The 18,332-nt window shown below is 33.7% G+C and overlaps 1 protein-coding gene across 6 annotated transcripts in view; it reads right to left on the bottom strand.

Annotated features, from left to right (window-relative positions):
- PRKACB (protein kinase cAMP-activated catalytic subunit beta) overlaps positions 1 to 18,332 on the bottom strand; it is a 143,616-nt gene that overhangs the window by 57,163 nt on the left and 68,121 nt on the right. The window contains exon 1 of one of the 6 annotated variants that reach the window (XM_027114179.1): positions 6,352 to 6,581. The exons of 4 other annotated variants lie outside the window; for them this stretch is intronic. In XM_027114179.1, the coding sequence (XP_026969980.1) occupies positions 6,352 to 6,361 (10 nt within the window). In that variant the 5' untranslated portion in view covers positions 6,362 to 6,581. Of the gene's footprint in view, positions 1 to 5,757; positions 6,127 to 6,351; positions 6,582 to 18,332 lie in introns of those variants that run through there. One more of the 6 variants, XM_027114176.1, reaches the window with a different exon arrangement.

Here is an 18,332-nt window from a genome sequence, read left to right as displayed (position 1 = left end):
TGAACTACGCGTTGACTCTGATGAATATTTTCTATTCCACTGACTTTTGCTCATGTCTCTATTAGCTTTTTTCATTCTTTTGATTAACCATACTGTGCTTTCTCTAACTTGTTTACTTGCATCCTTACATCACAAATGTCTTTCTCTTTTCCTAACATACACATTTAAGATTTTGGCTCTAAATCCTTTAGCTGCACCCCACAAGTTCTGATACATAATTGAATTTTAAATTTATGAGTTATTTCTTGACCTGTGTGTTATTTGAGTTTTTTTAATTTCCAAATATAACATTTGTGTTTACTTATTTAATTAGTCTTTTATTATTGATTAAACTTAATTGCTTTGTGGTCAGAGACCACAGCCTATGTATCAATTCTTTAAAGTATATCAAATATGTGTAGTCAAAAAATCAATTTTGTAAGTGTTCTATATATTTCTGTGTATTCTCCAATTACTGGGTGAGAATTCTTTATATATATCTATAAATCTTACATAGTTATAATTTTTCCTTCTAAACGGGTCAATTTTGTTTTATATATTTTGAGGCTCTGTGGGAAGTGCATACAATTTTTTTCTCTTATATTTCTTTTTTATGTGATTAATTTAAATGGTAGCCTGTATGTGACAATTCTACTCTGACATTCTTGGTAGGGTCTCATGCTGTTTTATCTGCTAAATATCTTTTGTTGTAGATTGTTTGTGTGTGTTATGTATCTATTTTGGCTTTGGACTCTGAACTCAAAGTTCAGTGGGGTTTTATCTGTGAGAAAACTGCAGGGTTTGATATGAGGATATGTTTTGTATTAGCTTCTTCCTGGCATCCGATAGATGTTACCAGCCTGGAACTGTTACTCTAAGGTATTTTATTTAAAATTATTAAACCACACAATTAATACAGATTATAACGTGAAAGCTACTGAAGCAGCAGCAGTTGATTACAAACTCTCAGGAAAAGCATCCCATACACATGCACACACAGCCCTCCCCCCTCCCCAGGAACCCAAGCCAAGAAATGTGAGCTTCCTTATTTTCCCCGTGTCAGTGGAGATGTTTTATTTTTTAGTCTATGCTTTCACTGAGGTTATGATCCTTTGAGGATCCTGGCTTTATACACAAGTCTAAGAAATCCCAAGTTGTATGGATCAAAGAACTTTTCTGTCTCTGTGAGGCCATTTAAAACAAAAGCCATTTTGTCACCAAGGTATGAAAATTTCCTCAGGGTAGTCAAAGTATGCTCCCCCTTACAGCTCTGGTTTTTCACTTACTATTTGACTTTTTGCACACTGGGGATTTCTATTATATTCTTGTAAATTCAAGTATTCATTTAAAGGGATGCTTGTTATATTTTATTCAGTATTTCTATGTGCTGTTGTATCTTCGTTAATTTTTGGTCTAGAAGGATTTTCAAATTATCCAGTCTGCAATTTATGGATTTTTTTCTGTATAAGAAAAAAATGTGTGTTAAGTTGTAAGATGCAAGGAGAGCTGGATGTTTGTGGAATTCATTTTTTATCCTCGTAATTCAAACTTCCATCAGGATATATTTAGGTGCTGGTATTTTTGTTAATTTTTGTCAACACACAATGAGCTCTTTCAGTGTATACTTTTAGGATTTTCTTCTAAGTTTTCCTGAATCATAATTTTTTATGATTGTTTCTGTTCTATTAGTCATTATCTGTTCTGAAGGAATGTTATTCATTCAATTTGTAGAGTTCCTACTTTTATCTAACATACTTTTCACCTCATAATTTTTATCCTGTCCATTTTCCCTACATTCTGGTAGCTTTTATCAAGTTAGCTCTTTACATGTTCAATTTACCTTCCTGCAGTGATTATTTTGCTCTTTACTGCTTCTAATGCAGCTTTATACTCTACAAATGCCAGGTTCATTTTCTTATAACCTTTTCTTATATCATTATTGCTTCTTTTCTATTCCTGCCTCTCGTCCAGCTCTCCTCTCATCCTAGTCTCTTGTTTCATCTTTTTATCTTTAACGTCTTATTTTATAGAGTCCATGTTCACTTGAAATTTTTAAGAATTCCACATAGACGCTATCTATAATTTCCTATTGTAAACCCTCCTTCATAAATATTTTCGAAACATAAGTTCATTCTCTTCCTCTTGAAGGCTGTGAACTTATCCTTGAGCACGATCTCTTTTATAGGTTCCACATTGGTACTTTTCTTGTTTACTCATTCATGAACAATGAGAAGCCTTTCAAAACTTTACAAATGCTCTCCCCAAATAAGATGGATCCTCCCACCTCCTATTTGGGTATGTTAGAATCAACTTCTCAGATCTTTTAGTTGATATATATATATACATATTTATATTATCATTTAAATAATCCAAAATGGGAATGGAGCCAGGACTATAGGGTTCCTTACTACTTGTGATGCCCGTCACATCAGGGAAGAGCCCTTTTATATCTGGAAGAAGAAAAGCCACTTTCTCAGTTTGATTATACTAACAAATTTCTGGTTGTCCCACTATTAATTGTTTTAGAATGAAAGAAATCAGCAGTGTTGGATTTTCCACTCATCTCTCCCACAGTCTTTCTTAAAAGCTTCATCCATCCAAGTTAGTAAGGGTGAAATTATTTTTATTTCTTTTCCATGAAGGCAAACTACTCAAAATAAAACTGTTAAACTTTGGCATCTGATCTTCAATCTGATACATACATTTCTAGGCAAGTACCCTTCCTTAATTCCACTGATATACTGTTTTTCCAGTTTTGTGTTCTTAAATTTTCAATTTAGAAAATATTGATCTAAAAGGGGGAATTACTCAAATGCTTTTGCTCAAGTCTGTAACTTTCCTGTAATTCAAAGCATAGCAAATCTTTTTCAGAGATTTGCCCTCAACTACCACAAGGCCAATCAGAGTTTTCATTTGAGATTTTGATATAATGATGCTAGTTATGTTCCGATAAGCACATGAACCAAAAAAATCAAAATACATGACTGATATTCTTCATCAGTAATGTAATAAAAGTGTTGTACTATATAAAAAATGGATAAGTTTTAATCATTCATTTATTTCACAAGAATTTATGAGTTCATTACTGTGTTTGGGGCACTAGGGTAACCACTGGAAACACAGAGATGAACACTGCACTATCCTTGACTTAAGGAGTTCAAAGGATGGTGATTGGAAACTGATATGCAAATATATAATTTCAGTATAATATAAATAATTGTTATAGTTTATATAAGTTTGCTTTGGGAGTATAGAGGGATCATCTGACTCTACAGAGTCAATAATGGAGGCACTGAAAAGCATAGCTGGTTTTCAGAATTTTTATAATAAAAGATACAAATATGGAAAGGGAGCAAGGAATAATATGTAGTATAATATGACTAGATCAGAATTTTATGAGAGTGGTGCAAATAAAGCCAGAAAGGCAGGGCACTGTTCTCATATGCCCCACTAAGGAGTTTAACCTTTATTTGAGAGGCACTAAGGAGTAACTGAAAGTTTTCACGTTGGGTTAAGAAATGGGTGTATCTGCAGTTTTAAAATGGCAGCATGGAAAATGGTCTGGAGGGATATAAAACTGGAAGTTGAGACCAGTGAAGCTGTTACTGCAAAAGGATTGAAAAGATACAGAATTCCTGATCCAAAAGCATTCTCAGTGTCAGTGATAATGGAGAAAATTGAGTGATTTTGAGACATTTCTAATGTAGAATCAATAGAAATTTATGGCTGAGTGCATGTCTGGGGAGTAAGAAACAAGTTCAGTGATTACAAGGCTTCTGTTTTAAGTTCCTGCATGGCGAGTGGGATCATTAACAAAAATCAGGATGAATGAAAAAGGAGCAGATTTGGGATGGAAAGAGAAAATTCACTTTTGCACTGAACATTCAGGTAACAACTGAAGATGTGGGACTGGATGAGATCATTCAGAGAGAATGCAGCATTAAAAGAGGGCTAAAGATAGATTCCAGAGAAAACTATTCCCCCCAAAAGCTGATATTTAATAGGCAAGGAAGGAGAAAAGAAATAGCTTTTTAACTAGGAAAGTACCACATACACATAAATATCACATGTATAGCTAAAGACTTAGATAAAAAGGTCTGGCATTTGCTCATTTTTACAAATAAAACCACACTTCATTTCAAATTTTCCACATTTTGAAATGGCTGAGGCATTTAACCACTTATGAGTAACATTAGTTGAAATTGGACAATCCTGAAAAAGTCAGAATGTTTAGTTGTCATTACTATAATTCCTACGGTTAAAAAAGGCTATAAGGGCAGACCAATATGATCAAGTATATCAAATACTATCTGAATAATCCATAGCTTTCTTGAAAGAAAAAGCAATAGAGAAGCAGTAACAATTTTCTTCAGCTAAAACCAACATATCCAATTGTACAACCTCTAGAACACTTTCAAGGAGAAAAAACACACTGCCTGTATTCAAAGAAATCCAGTATTTTAAGTGTGATAACCAGGTATATTCAGTTTTGATATCCAAGAAATCCTAAGAAATGTTAACATGTTGCTTTTGTAGTATTAGCTCAAATTTAAAACACTCGAACAGAAAGATCTATCTAACAGAAGAATAACAGGATAATAACAATAACAAATCATTCTTAATATATTACATGCAAAATTGTTCTTTTAACGTCTAATATCATTCTATAAATAAATACCTAACAGTGTTGAAGAGGTTTATATTATACAGCAGCAGGATAAAAAATGTTTATTGGCAATAATAAGATGGTCTCCAATTATGGAAGAAAATGTTCATCTATTTGGAATTCTACCACTATACCACAAAAATCCAACTCTCTCAGGTTCTGAATTCCAATTCCAAATCTTTTAAGTATAAACTATAGACTGCTTTAAGAGAAAAACCATAACACTTTTCCTAAACATGTATCTGATTCAAAGGTTAACTTAATAAACATCCTCTTTTTTAGTTAAGCAAAAAGATGCTAATGAATTATGCTCTAAGCAAATATTTCTGCCTCTAACAACAGGATATCTATTTTTAGCTGCAGGTTTGGCTTAAAGTGAACAGCTTTTACCCTATGATAAACTGCAGTATATACTGTAGTATATTTTCTCAAAAAACAATTTTAGAAATGTTTAGAAAAAATCATATTTACAAAAACAAAAAGGAAACTATCACAAAAGTACTTGTTCTAACAAATTATTTCCCAAAAAATTATTTCTAAAAATTTTAACAAAGGCTCCAAAACCAAAATGCATATATTTATTTCATCATTAAATTCCTATTTCTCAATGAATTATAGTTAAAAGCAACAAATAAATCAATAAAATTTTGGCAACATCTTATGCAAAATTGAGTATTTTTTATATAACCAAAAAGAAGCTAACAAAAATTAATATTAGAAAGACAAAGCCAATAAAAGGAAAGTTTAATTATCTTCAGGATCAGATACTAAAATAATTCCTCCTTTACCACAGTGGGTCATTTACTCACTAATTTATAACACAATTAATAACAATGTATTAATGAATATAATGAATACAATAAATCACACCATAAAATAGATTAGAAACTGATTACTGGTATTGACTATTAATAGTGATATTAATTATTCACAGTTGTTAATGGATTTAAAAAGCAAATTACTATAATCCCTAAATGCAAAAGCATCAAGAGAAAATGTAATCCACTGTAGTTCTGGCTTTACAACTGCCCCTCTATAAAACGTTTTTTTGCTTTTATAGTTAAATATTTTTTAAAAATACAAACCTACAGAGTCTCAGAGAGCATACTTACCACTCATGATGAAAATCAACCTTTCCAAAACATACTGCTCAAAACAACAATCCAACAGCAAAGGGAGTTATGCTAATCTCTAGAGGTATAAGAACCGATGGTGTAAACACATACATTAGAGCATGCAGCACACAGAAAATGAAAAGAGCTTTCTTTTGTTTTAAAAAGAGAAGCTCCTAGAAGCAAAGCATAACTGCTCAGTGCGAGATATCACTAGTAAACAGCAGATTAATGCCAAAGATGTGTATAACTAGATTTAATTTCTTTCAAGCTAGTTATCCTAGGCTTCTTCATATACCACTAGAACAACTCAAAATGGCAGGGAGAAAATGTTCGAACCAGGATGTATAAGATGTTCTCAATTATATCAGCATGAGTTGTTACCACGGCAACATTAGAGCAGAATTATCGGTTCACTTGTAACCAAGGAGTAGCTTTTCTAAAGCTTTAATCAACCAAGACAAATAAAATGCCTTTTTATTTTAGAGCCACATGATTTAAAAATTACCACGTTTCTTAAATTTAAGCACTTATCTACCATTTTTACATCTTTCAAAGATATTTTAAAAATTGCTGTTTTCTTCAAATACTCACACAATCCCATGTTGAACCTGGCAAGGAACAAACAGCAGAATGATTGCACCTAAACGTCTTTCAATTACACCAGCTCTTACTGCTAGCTGTGGACCTCACTGATATTAAAATGCTGTGTGCTGTTGCTAGTGACTATTGGCGATGAATCTTATTGCCCAGATCGCTGATAGCTTTCATTTTTCATGAGCCAGAAAGCTATACTGCAGCACAAATGTTAACCATTTAAACATTCTGTTATTATGGAGGAGACAAAATATAATACTATATATCTTCATTTATAAAGGAGAATTGTAAAACAACTTATTTATAAACTTCCATTATATTCAGTATCACAAACAGTGTCAGATGCCACTTATGTGATTTTCAAAAGAGGGAAGTACACAAAAAAGTTACTGACAATTATTGTTGAAGTGTAAAATCCCTTACATTAAACAGGATTAAGATGACAGATTGTATAGCAAGGTAGATGGTATGGTGAACAACTGTTCTGATTCCCAGAGACCCAAAATTTGTACCAAAATGGTACAAGGGATCTATAGAATGGTTCCTTGTTAAGTGGAATGTCACCAAGTGAACATGCCATTTTAAAAGTTGCCAGGTGACACAGGACTTCTGGTGAAGAAAGAATGAGTAAGTTAGCAAATCTTCTCTCCAAGAAACAATTATGAAGTTGGACAAAATTATCAAAAACAATGACTTCATGGTTCTGGACATCTAGTAATCACAAACAACAAACTGAGAAGCATTTATTCATGAAAAATTGCTACAGTTTGCATGAGAACAGTGGGAGTCTGTGGTATTCTTGCTTGGTGCTGCTCCTGTTCCCCCACAGCTCAGTCAGTGCAGTACTTCTGTCAGGGTGGGGCTCCATGACAACCAGGAGCTTTACTGCCAGAGAGGGCTGACATGATTTGGAGAGGAAGCCAAAAAACCCCATACAAGTGATACCATCTATTAAAAAAAAAAAAAGCAAACTGTAGCAAATGAACAGGGCAAGTATCCAGCTTTGCTAACCTGAAGTTGTGGCCGTAGTAGGGGTGAGCAGTAGACTGATGGTCTAGCAAAAAATTTAGTAGAGAAAATGTAAATGAGAGAGGCAGAGAGGGCCTAAATAAGCTCTCCACATACCCAGCTTGACAAGGAAGCTATTCCGTAGGACCCAAAGGAAAGTTAAAGCTGGTACAGGCTTGAAAACTGCCTGAACATTGAATATGCTTTCCAACCCACAAACAGCTCCATCAGCACAGACTGGCTCAGAATGTTTGAGCACAAACTCTGATTAATCACTGAATAATAACTAAGCTATGCAGGCACAGGGTAATCCTTAACAGAGAAATCAGTAGCCAGACAACATGGTGGATACAGCCCATAGATTAAAGCCATGGAAGTTATTAAAACAAAACAATATAAATAAAAACAATCCTGAGGAAAGAAAAAATAATCAGAATGCAGAGCTGCTACAAAATATTATTTTAAAAAGTCAAATTTCTGACAAAAACATTATATAATCCATAATGAGGAAAAAGGATAGAAAATGTCTCTGAATGGTCCCAGATATAGGATTTAGCAGAAAAGACTATTGGAAATATATCAAAAGAATAAAAGGAAATTGTATTTAAAGAATTCAAGGAAAATATGATGGCAATGATACAACAAAGAGAATTTCAATATAATGATAGAAAGAGAAACTTTTCAAGATATAAAAATTATAGACTTAAAAAGTACAATAACCCAAACTTTAAAACTCACTACATAAGCCCAATAGCAGATTTGAGGAGGGCAAAAGACTCAGTCAGTGAACTTGAAGATAGATCAATCGAAATCATCCGGTCTGAAGAATACAGAGAACAAAAAGATAGGAAAAAAATGAACAGACCCTCAGAAGCCTGTAGGATATCAAGGGTATCAACATACATGTAATAGGAATCCTAGAAGGAGAGGAGAGAGACAAAGGGCAAAGAAAAAATATTTGAAGAAATAATGGTTGAAAATGTCCAATCTGATGAAAAATGTTAACCTGCAATCTAAGTTCAACCAATGCCAAGTATGATAAGTACAAAGAGATTCATACCTAGACACCTCATATTCAAGTTATTCAAAGACAAAGAAAAAATATTGAGAGAAGCAAGAGAAAATGACTAATCATGTACAGGGGAAAAGCAATATGATTAATGATGACTTCTTCATGAAAATAAGAGAGGCCGGAAGGCAGTGGAATAATGTATTCAAAGTGCTAAAAGAAACAAACCTTTTCACAATTCTCTATCCGGGAACACTATCCTCTAAAAACAAAGGTAAAATAAAAACATTCTCAGATAAACAACAACAGAGGATATGTGCTTCAAGCAGAAATACTTAAGGAAGTTGTTCCAGATGAAGACACTGGACAATACTCAAATTGACAGGAAGAAATAAAGAGTATAGATGATAAATATATAAGTAAAAGACTATATAAACACATTTATCTTTCTTTTTAAAATTTCTTTAAAGACCTTAAAATTGTATGAAGCAATCATTGTAACACTGCATTTCTAGGTTTATAAAAACATAAAGGTAACATGTGAAAATGATAACACAAAATTAGAGAAGAAATGGAGCTATATTGCATCAAAGTCGCTATATTTTACTAGAAAAGTAGATTGTGATAAGATAAAATGCATATTTTAACCCCTAAATCAACTATTAAGAAAATGTCTTTTTAAAATGTAATTTAAAAATCAAAGAGGAATTAAAATGGCATCCTACAAATATCTGTTTAACACAAAAGAAGGAAGAGAGGAACAACAATACAAAAACTCTTAAGATATATAGAAAACAAACAGCACAATCGAAGATGTAAAGCCAACCATATCAATAATCACATTAAATGTGAATAAACAGATCACAAGGCAGAAATTATCAGACTGGATTAAAAAAGGTCCAACTATATGCTGTCTACAAGGGCCACACTTTAGATTTTAAGATAAAAATAGGTTGAAGGGAAAGGAGAGAAAAAGTTATACCATGTAACAGTAACCATAATACAGGTGGAATACCTATATCAATATCAGACAAAATAGACTTTAAGACAAGAAATATTAGTAAAGTCAAAAAAAGGAAATTTCATAATGATAAAAGGGCCAATACTTCTGGGAGATTTAACAATTAGAAATGTATATGCAATGAACAAAATAGTCTCCAAAATGCTAAAACAAAAATGACAGAATTGAAGGAAGAACTAAGGACTTCCCTGGTGGCACAGTGGTTAAGAATCCGCCTGCCAATGCAGGGGACATGGTTCGATACCTGGTCTGGGAAGATCCCACGTGCCGTGGAGTAACTAAGCCCGCGTACCACAACTACTGAGCCTGTGCTCTAGAGCCTGCGTGCCACAACTACCAAAGCCCTAGAGCACCTAGAGCCCGTACTCTGCAACAAGAGAAGCCACTGCAATGAGAAGCCCACACACTGCAACGAAGAGTAGTCCCCACTCGCCACAACTAGAGAAAGCCCACACGCAGCAATTAAGACCCAACACAGCCAAAAATAAATTAATTAATTAAAAAAAATTTTCTTAAAGAAAGAACTAAATAATTCAGAAATTATAGTTGAAAATTTCAATATTCTCAATAATTCATGGAAAAAAGAAAATCAATAGGTTACAGAAAACTTGAATATAATATCATTAAAATGACATTTATAAAACACAGCATCTAACATCAGCAGAATACACATTCTTTTCAAGTACACATGGAAATTCTCCATATTAATCATATGCTAAGCAATATAACAAATCTCAAATTAATTTGAAAGGATAGAAAATTCATTCAAAAAATGAACTCTTATCATAGGAGAATTAAAGTAGGAATCGACAACAGAGAGAAATTTTGGAAATCCTAATATCTGGATTTAGATCACAAAGAAATCCCAAAGGAAATTAGAAAATATTTTGAACTGAATGGAAAAAACCCCACAAGAAATCAACATTTATGGGATATAGATAAAGCATAGCTTAGAGGGAAATTCAAAACTTTAAACACATGTATTAGAAAAAAAGAAAGGTCTCAAATCAATAATTTAAGTTTCCACCTTAAGAAACTTAGAAAGAAGAGCAAATTAAACCAAAGCCAAAAAGGTCACAGCAGAATTCAATGAAATGGAAGATAAAAACAATAGAGAAAATGAAGACACCAAAAGTCTTACTGATAAACCTTTAGCTAGACTGACCAAAATTAACACAAAATAAAACAGAGAAGACACTAATTACCAAAATCAGGAATGAAAAAATGGTATAACCACTGATGCTAGAGAAATTAAAAGGATTAAAAGAGAATACTATGAACAACTTTACGTAAATGATATAACTTAGATGAAATGGACAAGTTCATAGAAAGACACAAATTACCAAAACTAACTCAAGAAGAAATAAAAAATCTGAAAAGACTTACAAACAAACAAAAATATTAAGCCAGTAATTAAAATTTTTCCCACAAAGAGAAGCTCAGGTCCACATGGCTTCACTGGGGAATTCTATGAAACATTAAAAGATATAATACCAATCTGACACAAACTTTTCTAGAATATAAAGAAGGATGTAATACTTCCCAACTTATTCTATGAGGCCTGATGACAAAACTGACAAAGATCAAAAGGAAATTACAGATCAATATCCATTCCAACACAAAAATATTTATCAAAATATTAGCAAACCTAATTCAGCAGTATATTAAAAGGATTATACACCAGGACCATGTAGGATTTATCCCAGGAAGGCAAGGTTGGTTCAACATTGAAAATTAATTAATGGAATACACCATATTAATAGAATAAAAGACAAAATGACATAAACATCTCAATATATGTAGCAGAAGCATTCTACAAAATCCAGTACCTGTGATAAAACCTCTCAACAAACTGGGACTGGAAGGGAACTTCCTCAAGCTGATAAAGGGTGAGTTTGGGGGTGAGGTGGAGAGGGGGATCCTATAGCTTACATTATATATAATGGTGAAAGATGGAATGCTTTTCCTAAGAATGGGAATAAGGCAAGGATATCTATACTCACCACTTCTTTGCAACTTTTTATGAAAGGTTCTAGCCAGTGCAATGAGGTAAGAAAAAAGATATTTAAAAAGGCATATTTATATGCCTTTAATAAAAGGCATATAAATTGATAAGAAAGAAATAAAATTGTCTTTTTTGCAGATGACATGATTCTATATGTATAAAATTCTAAGGAATCTATAAAGAAACTACAAGAACTAATAAGTAAGTTTATCAACATCATAGGATATAATATATATATAAACCAATAACATTTTAATATACTAGGAACAAGCAATCCAAAAATGAAATTAAAAGGACAGCTCCATTCACAATGGTATTAACAGAAAAAAAAAAAAAAAAACTAAGGAATCCATTTTAAAAAAATTTACTCACTAAAAAAAAAAAAAAAAAAAACAGAAAACATTGCAGAGAAATTAAAGAACATCAAAATAAATGGAAAGCTATTTCATTTTCATGGACTTCAAGACTCAATATTGTTAATAGAAGAGTCTCCACAAATTAATCTATAGATTCAATGAAATCTCTATGAAAATCCCAGTGGGCTTTTCTTTAGAAACTGACAGGCTGATTAAAATTTATATGGAAATGTAAAGGACCCAGAATAGCCAAAACAATTTTGGAAAGAACAAAGTTCGAGGACCTACACTACTTGATTTCAAAACTTTTTTTAAAGTTACAATAACCAAGACAATGTGGTATTGGCATAGAATAGACATACATTGATCACTGCGACAAAATTGAGAATTCAGAAGTGAACCCCTACAATTATGGTCAATTGATTTTTGACAAAAGGTGCCAAGATGATTAATGGAGAAAGAAAAGTCTTTTCAACAAACAGTGCAGTAAATATTGGATATTTATATGAGTTAAAAAAAAGAACTCCACTCCATAGCTCACACAAAACAACACAAAAAATTAATTTTTAGATGAAAGCATAGAATAAAAATCTCCATTACCTTGGGTTAGATAAAGATTTCTTAAGATTTGGCACCAAAAGTACAATCCATCAAGGGAAAAAATGATAAACTGGACTTCATTAAAATTACAAACTTTTGCTCTTCAAGGATATCATTTAAGAAGATAATACAAGCCCAATGGGGAGAAAATATTTGCAAATTATTTATTTGGTAAAGAACTTGTGTTCAGAATATATAAAGAACTTTAAAGACTTGACAATAATAAGAAAAAAACCCCTCAATTTAGAAAGTGGGCAACAGATTTGAAAATACATTTTTCCAAAGTAGATACATGAATGGTTTATAAGAACATGAAAATATGCTCAACATCATGAATCATTAGGGAAATGCAAACTGAAACCACAATTAAATACCAATTCACACACACCAGAATGGCTAAAATCAAAAAGACTGATGATACCAAGTATTAACAAGAATGTGAAGAAACTGTAACCCTCCTACATTGTTGATGGGAATATAAAATATTAAGCTATTTAGGAAAACAATTTGGAAATTTCTTAAAAAGATAAACATAAACTTACCATATGACCCAGTTATTCTACCCCTAGACATCAACTCAAGAGAAATGAAAGCATATGTCCACCCAGTCTTGCATGCAGATAGAGCAACATTATCCAAATAAACCAAAAACTGGAAACAATCCTAATGTTCATCAGTTGCTGAATGGATAAACAAAAATGTTACATCCACACAATACAGTACAATTCAGCAATAAAATAGAGCCAACTATTGATATGTTCTATAACGTGGATGAACCTCAAAAACGTTATTGTAAGTTCAAGAAGCCAGCAACAATAGATTATATATATATATATTATATGATTCCATTTTTATAAAATATCCAGAAAAGGAAATCTGTAGGGATAGAAAACAGATCCGTGTTTGTCTGAGGTGGGGACTGATTGCAAAAGAGAACAAAAGAACTGTTGGCGGTGATGAAAATGTTCTAAAACTGAATTGTAGTGATGGCTGCACAACTCTGTATGTTTATTAATAAACACTGAATTGTACACTTATAATGAGTGAGCCTTATGGCATGTAAATTATATTTCTCTTTTTAAAAAAGTTGTCAAGTGCTTCTCTACATAAGTAGAGTCAATCTGAGGCAGATCTTCTTTGCTGTGGGAAGAATCACTTCAGCCGACAACTTAATTATGTAAATTTAAGGCTGGTAGGCATCTATTACCTTGGGGGAATGATCTAACAAAACCCTTTGGAGCTTGATAAAGGTTGTTCCTCTCAATACCCTATGGTAAAGAGAGCTAACAAATGGGAAGGAGGTAAGTAGATCTGCATTAAAAATAAAGCAGGAATTTGAAAAGGAGGGATCAAAACCTAGACCCCATTCTTTCTAAGGTTCAGAATTACGAGAATTTCTTATCAATTTTAGTGATAGTATCTGAGGCCCATGAGTAAGAAGGCACACTAAATAAGCTTTATCGAAGAATAAAGGAGAATCTGGTGATTTAGGCTCATATTAGGGGCTCTGTAGGTCAAATTCAAGTGCCTACAGAGGATAGGCAGGTAAAACAACAGAAGTAGTGAAATAGTGAAGGCTAGAGCAAATGAGATAGTATAAATCCTGGCTAAAGAGAACAGTTATTCAGTGCAAATTCCCATTTGTTCTCATATGGGAATAAGAGGCCACTGAAATCAGTTTTTCAAATGGTTCAAGAATATGAAAGTCCAGGGACTTCCCTGGTGGTGCAGTGGTTAAGAATCTGCCTGCCAATGCAGGAGACATGGGTTCAATCCCTGGTCCGGGAAGATCACAGATGCCACGGAGAAGCTAAGCCTGTGTGCCACAACTACTGAAGCCTGCATACTGCAACTACTGAAGCCTGCACGCCTAGAGCCCGTGCTCCACAAGAGAAGCCACTGCAGTGAGAAGCCCATGCACCACAATGAAGAGTAGCCCCCGCTCGCCACAACTAGAGAAAGCCTGTGCACAGCAATGAAGACCCAACAAAACCAAAAAAATAAAAATAAAAAAAAATAAAATTATTAAAAATAGAATATGAAAGTCCAGATATTAATATGAAAGATCTTGTTTTAAAATCAATATTTTTATTTACATATAAAATAATGGTATCACATTCAATTATTTTAAATTATCATGAGAACTAAATAAAACATATCTGTGATTTACATCTGGGTCACAGACAACCAGTTTGCTATCCCTGGAAAGATGTTCAAGAAAGGAAGGCCAATTTTGGTACAGTGTGGGGATGAGTCAAAAGCACCTTCTCACATTCAACCTGGCATGAAGCCAGGATGACTAAGTAAGTAAGTAAGTAAGTATAAATTAAGGAAACTAAATCTGTGATATAAGCTTTGAATGAGTATAACACTGGAAAGGGTGGATCATCCTCCCATTAAGAATCAGTGTCTCAATTAAGAATCAGTGTCTCATCAACTATACTCCAATAAAAATTAATGCATATTTATACATATATGTATAAGTATAGATGATTCACTTTGTTATAGAGGAGAAACTAACACACCATTGTAAAGCAATTATACTCCAATAAAGATGTTAAGAAAAATAATAAAAGAAAATTTTTTAAATGAAGGGGTACAGGATTTCTTAATGATTGTTGTAAAATAATAAATAATAAAATTTAAATAAAATATGAAAAAAAAGAATCAGTGTCTCAAAATTAAAAAAAAAGAAAAATAGAATCAGTGTCTCCACAAGGAGACATCCTTCCATTAAGAATCCAGTCTCCACAAGTATTGTGGCACCGCATCAAGAGCAAGGATACATCAAATTCTTTGGGACCAGTTTAAACTGTGAAACTATGTAACACTGGCAAAATCAATAGCAGCTGAAAATGAGATTACTAGCCTCTATACTAATCAAAATACCCATCTCTTTCTTCATCCAACCTTTGGAAAGAAGATTAGCTTCTCTGGAATGAGTAAACTCCCAGAAGTTTAGCAATACTTGAAGGGGACTGGAAGAAGATCCCAAGAAAACTGCCATTTAGAAGTCCTGCTAATTTGAGCAGATGAGTACAGTGATTAATTTGAACATTTCAAAGACAAGACCTAATATGTATCCCTAGTGGGCTACACTTGTTATACAACCATAACCAGACCCCAGAGCTAAAATCAGCCATTGTTTTGGGACTTGCAAGTAATATTCACTCCCTCAGAAAATGCATCATCCTTCCAGTTTCAAATTACTAGCTCTTTTTGGACGACATTTTATTTTCAAAGTTCTCTGACCAGCCTGTTAGTCTTCTGGGTCCTCATAATATGCACTAGGACTCTGCAACTAACAGAAAACCTCAGACAGAAATCATTGCTATAGGACCCAAAGCCCAGTTTTTCTTACAAACATATAGAAAGATTTCACAGAATGGTGATTAGGAGTGTTGGCTTTGGGGGCTTCCCTGGTGGCGCAGTGGTTGAGAGTCCACCTGCCGATGCAGGGGACGCGGGTTCGTGCCCCGGTCCGGGAAGATCCCACATGCCGCAGAGTGGCTGGGCCCGTGAGCCATGGCCACTGAGCCTGCGCGTCCCGAGCCTGTGCTCCGCAATGGGAGAGGCCACAACAGTGAGAGGCCCGCGTACCGCAAAAAAAAAAAATAAAGAAGAGTGTTGGCTTTGGAGCCAGACTGCCTGGGTTCAAATTTTATCTATTTGTTATGTTACCTTGAGGAAATTACTTTACCTCAATGTGTTTTAGTCTCTTTATCTGAAAGATGTGAATAATAATAGTATCCATCTTATTGGGGTTTTTAAAGGATTACATAAACTAATATATGCAATGTGCTTAGAACAATGCCTGACAGATAGTAAATAAATGTTTCATGTGATAGTGTATATGACAATATTCCACCCAGGAAACGTGGGAGTGAAGTGGTATGAGTCACCACTATATTGCAGAATCAGATTTAGAGGATATACTTTATAATATGACTGAATCTGAATCTCCAACCCAAGCAGATTATAGTATGTTGATTACCAAAGATAATGCTCTATTCAACAACTAAAACAAGTCTCTCAGACCATTTGCTACTAATAATTGACCAATTTTGAAAAGCGGAAAATTTTTGATAAACACTAATAAGAAAGTAAATCATGTTTTGTGCCAGAAAATTATATGAGGGAATTTAAACATGTCTTCTCTGAATATCGAAACAAATTTAACTCCAAGAGAATATATTATGTGTATACCTGGGATACAATTTATTTAATACAAAAGCTTAAAATGGTTATAACAGTTCTCTACATTTGTCCTATAAAATATAAAAATAATGATATGCACAGAGATTTAGCTACAAGAATGTTTATCACAGTGTTTTTTTTATATGATAGCAAAAAATTAAAAACAATCTAGATGGCTAATGACTTTAAATTGTGGTGCATACTTAAGACAGTGCAAAACAGCCATCTTAAAAGATATTGTAGGGCTTCCCTGGTGGCGCAGTGGTTGAGAGTCCGCCTGCTGATGCAGGGGACACGGGTTCATGCCCCAGTCCGGGAAGATCCCACATGCTGCGGAGCGGCTGGGCCCGTGAGCCATGGCTGCTGAGCCTGCGCGTCCGGAGCCTGTGCTCCGCAACGGGAGAGGCCACAACAGTGAGAGGCCCGGCGTACGGCAAAAAAAAAAAAAAAAAAAAAGATATTGTGGAACAAATCTTTACAATAAGGAAAAATGTTATGAAACACTACGGAGAGATCCAAAGTTAAGGGCCAGTGGAAATTTGTGTATCTATGCACAAAATAGACTATATATAGAACAAGGTTAATAGTGATTATCTTTTGGTGGGATTATGTATGATTTTTACTTTTTTTGTTTGTTCTTTTCTATGGTTTGCAAATTTTCTCCAATGAAGACACAGTATTTAGTAATCAGATTAAAATGTTATTAGGGAAAAAAGGGCTTCTCAAACTTTAATGTGCATATGAATCAGCTGGGTAATCTTGTTAAAATGCAGATTCTGACTCAGGAGGTCTAGATGGGGCCTGAAAGTCTTCCTTTTTAACAGGCTCCCAGATGATGCTAATGCTACTAGACTGGGACCACACTTGAGCAAGACACTATCAAGAGTATATACTCAATCTTCCTTCTCTAACTATGTAGTATGGCTATTCTTGTAAAACACAAGCAAGTACAAGCTTCTCATTATTACACTTGATATAGTACTTGGCACTGTTAAACACTCCATGGAAACATTTTCTAATTTCAAATCATTTAATATCCCGGTTTCTTAGTTTTACTATAAAGGCTGCTGATTACTCAGATTCTTATAAACAATCATGATAAAAATGTACAGGTAACACTGAAAAGTTCAGTGCCTCTGAAATGTGATATTTATTTACCAGGGTCAGATCAGCATTTCACTGTTTTTGGTTATGGCCACAGGCCTTTAAAATAAATTGCAAAGATCATAATAGAAAAAATTGAGAGAAAGCTTGTTAGTGTAAGACTGTAGTGATATTTAATGTTAATCTAACAAACAACTCAACATGTATTGAGAACTATGCTGGCAATACCAAAATAAATTGACAAATTCTATGCCTTCAAGGAGTTCAAAGTCAAATAGGGGAGAGAGGTAACTTGAGGACTAATGTAATACAATTTTAATACTATAAAATAAAACGTAATAGAAGTGAGTATGATATGAGAACACAGGAAGAGATCACGAATTCTAAAAAGGATAAAGAACAGAGGAACAGAAGAATGCTTTGGTGATTTTGTTACAAAGATAATATGTGAGCAGAGTCTTAAAGTATGAGCAAATCTCACCATTGGCAGTAGTAGGAACAGGAAATTCCAGGTAGAAGAAACATCATAAATAACCACTGTTGTTATAAAGGGATTCCATTGTCTTGACTCTTCATTACCATGTTCACATAGTGACCAAAAGTGTTGGCTCTCATCACTAATTATTAAGAGAAATGCAAATCAAAACCACAATGAGATATCAACTCATACCAGACAAA

This window comes from Aethalodelphis obliquidens, unplaced genomic scaffold (genome assembly GCF_003676395.1).
Source record: "Aethalodelphis obliquidens isolate GAN/ISIS:26980383/991018 unplaced genomic scaffold, ASM367639v1 scaffold13, whole genome shotgun sequence".
NCBI classification, from domain to species: Eukaryota; Metazoa; Chordata; class Mammalia; order Artiodactyla; family Delphinidae; genus Aethalodelphis; species Aethalodelphis obliquidens.
Note: the sequence above shows the minus strand (reverse complement) of the source record. Positions and strands in the feature narration are given on the sequence as shown.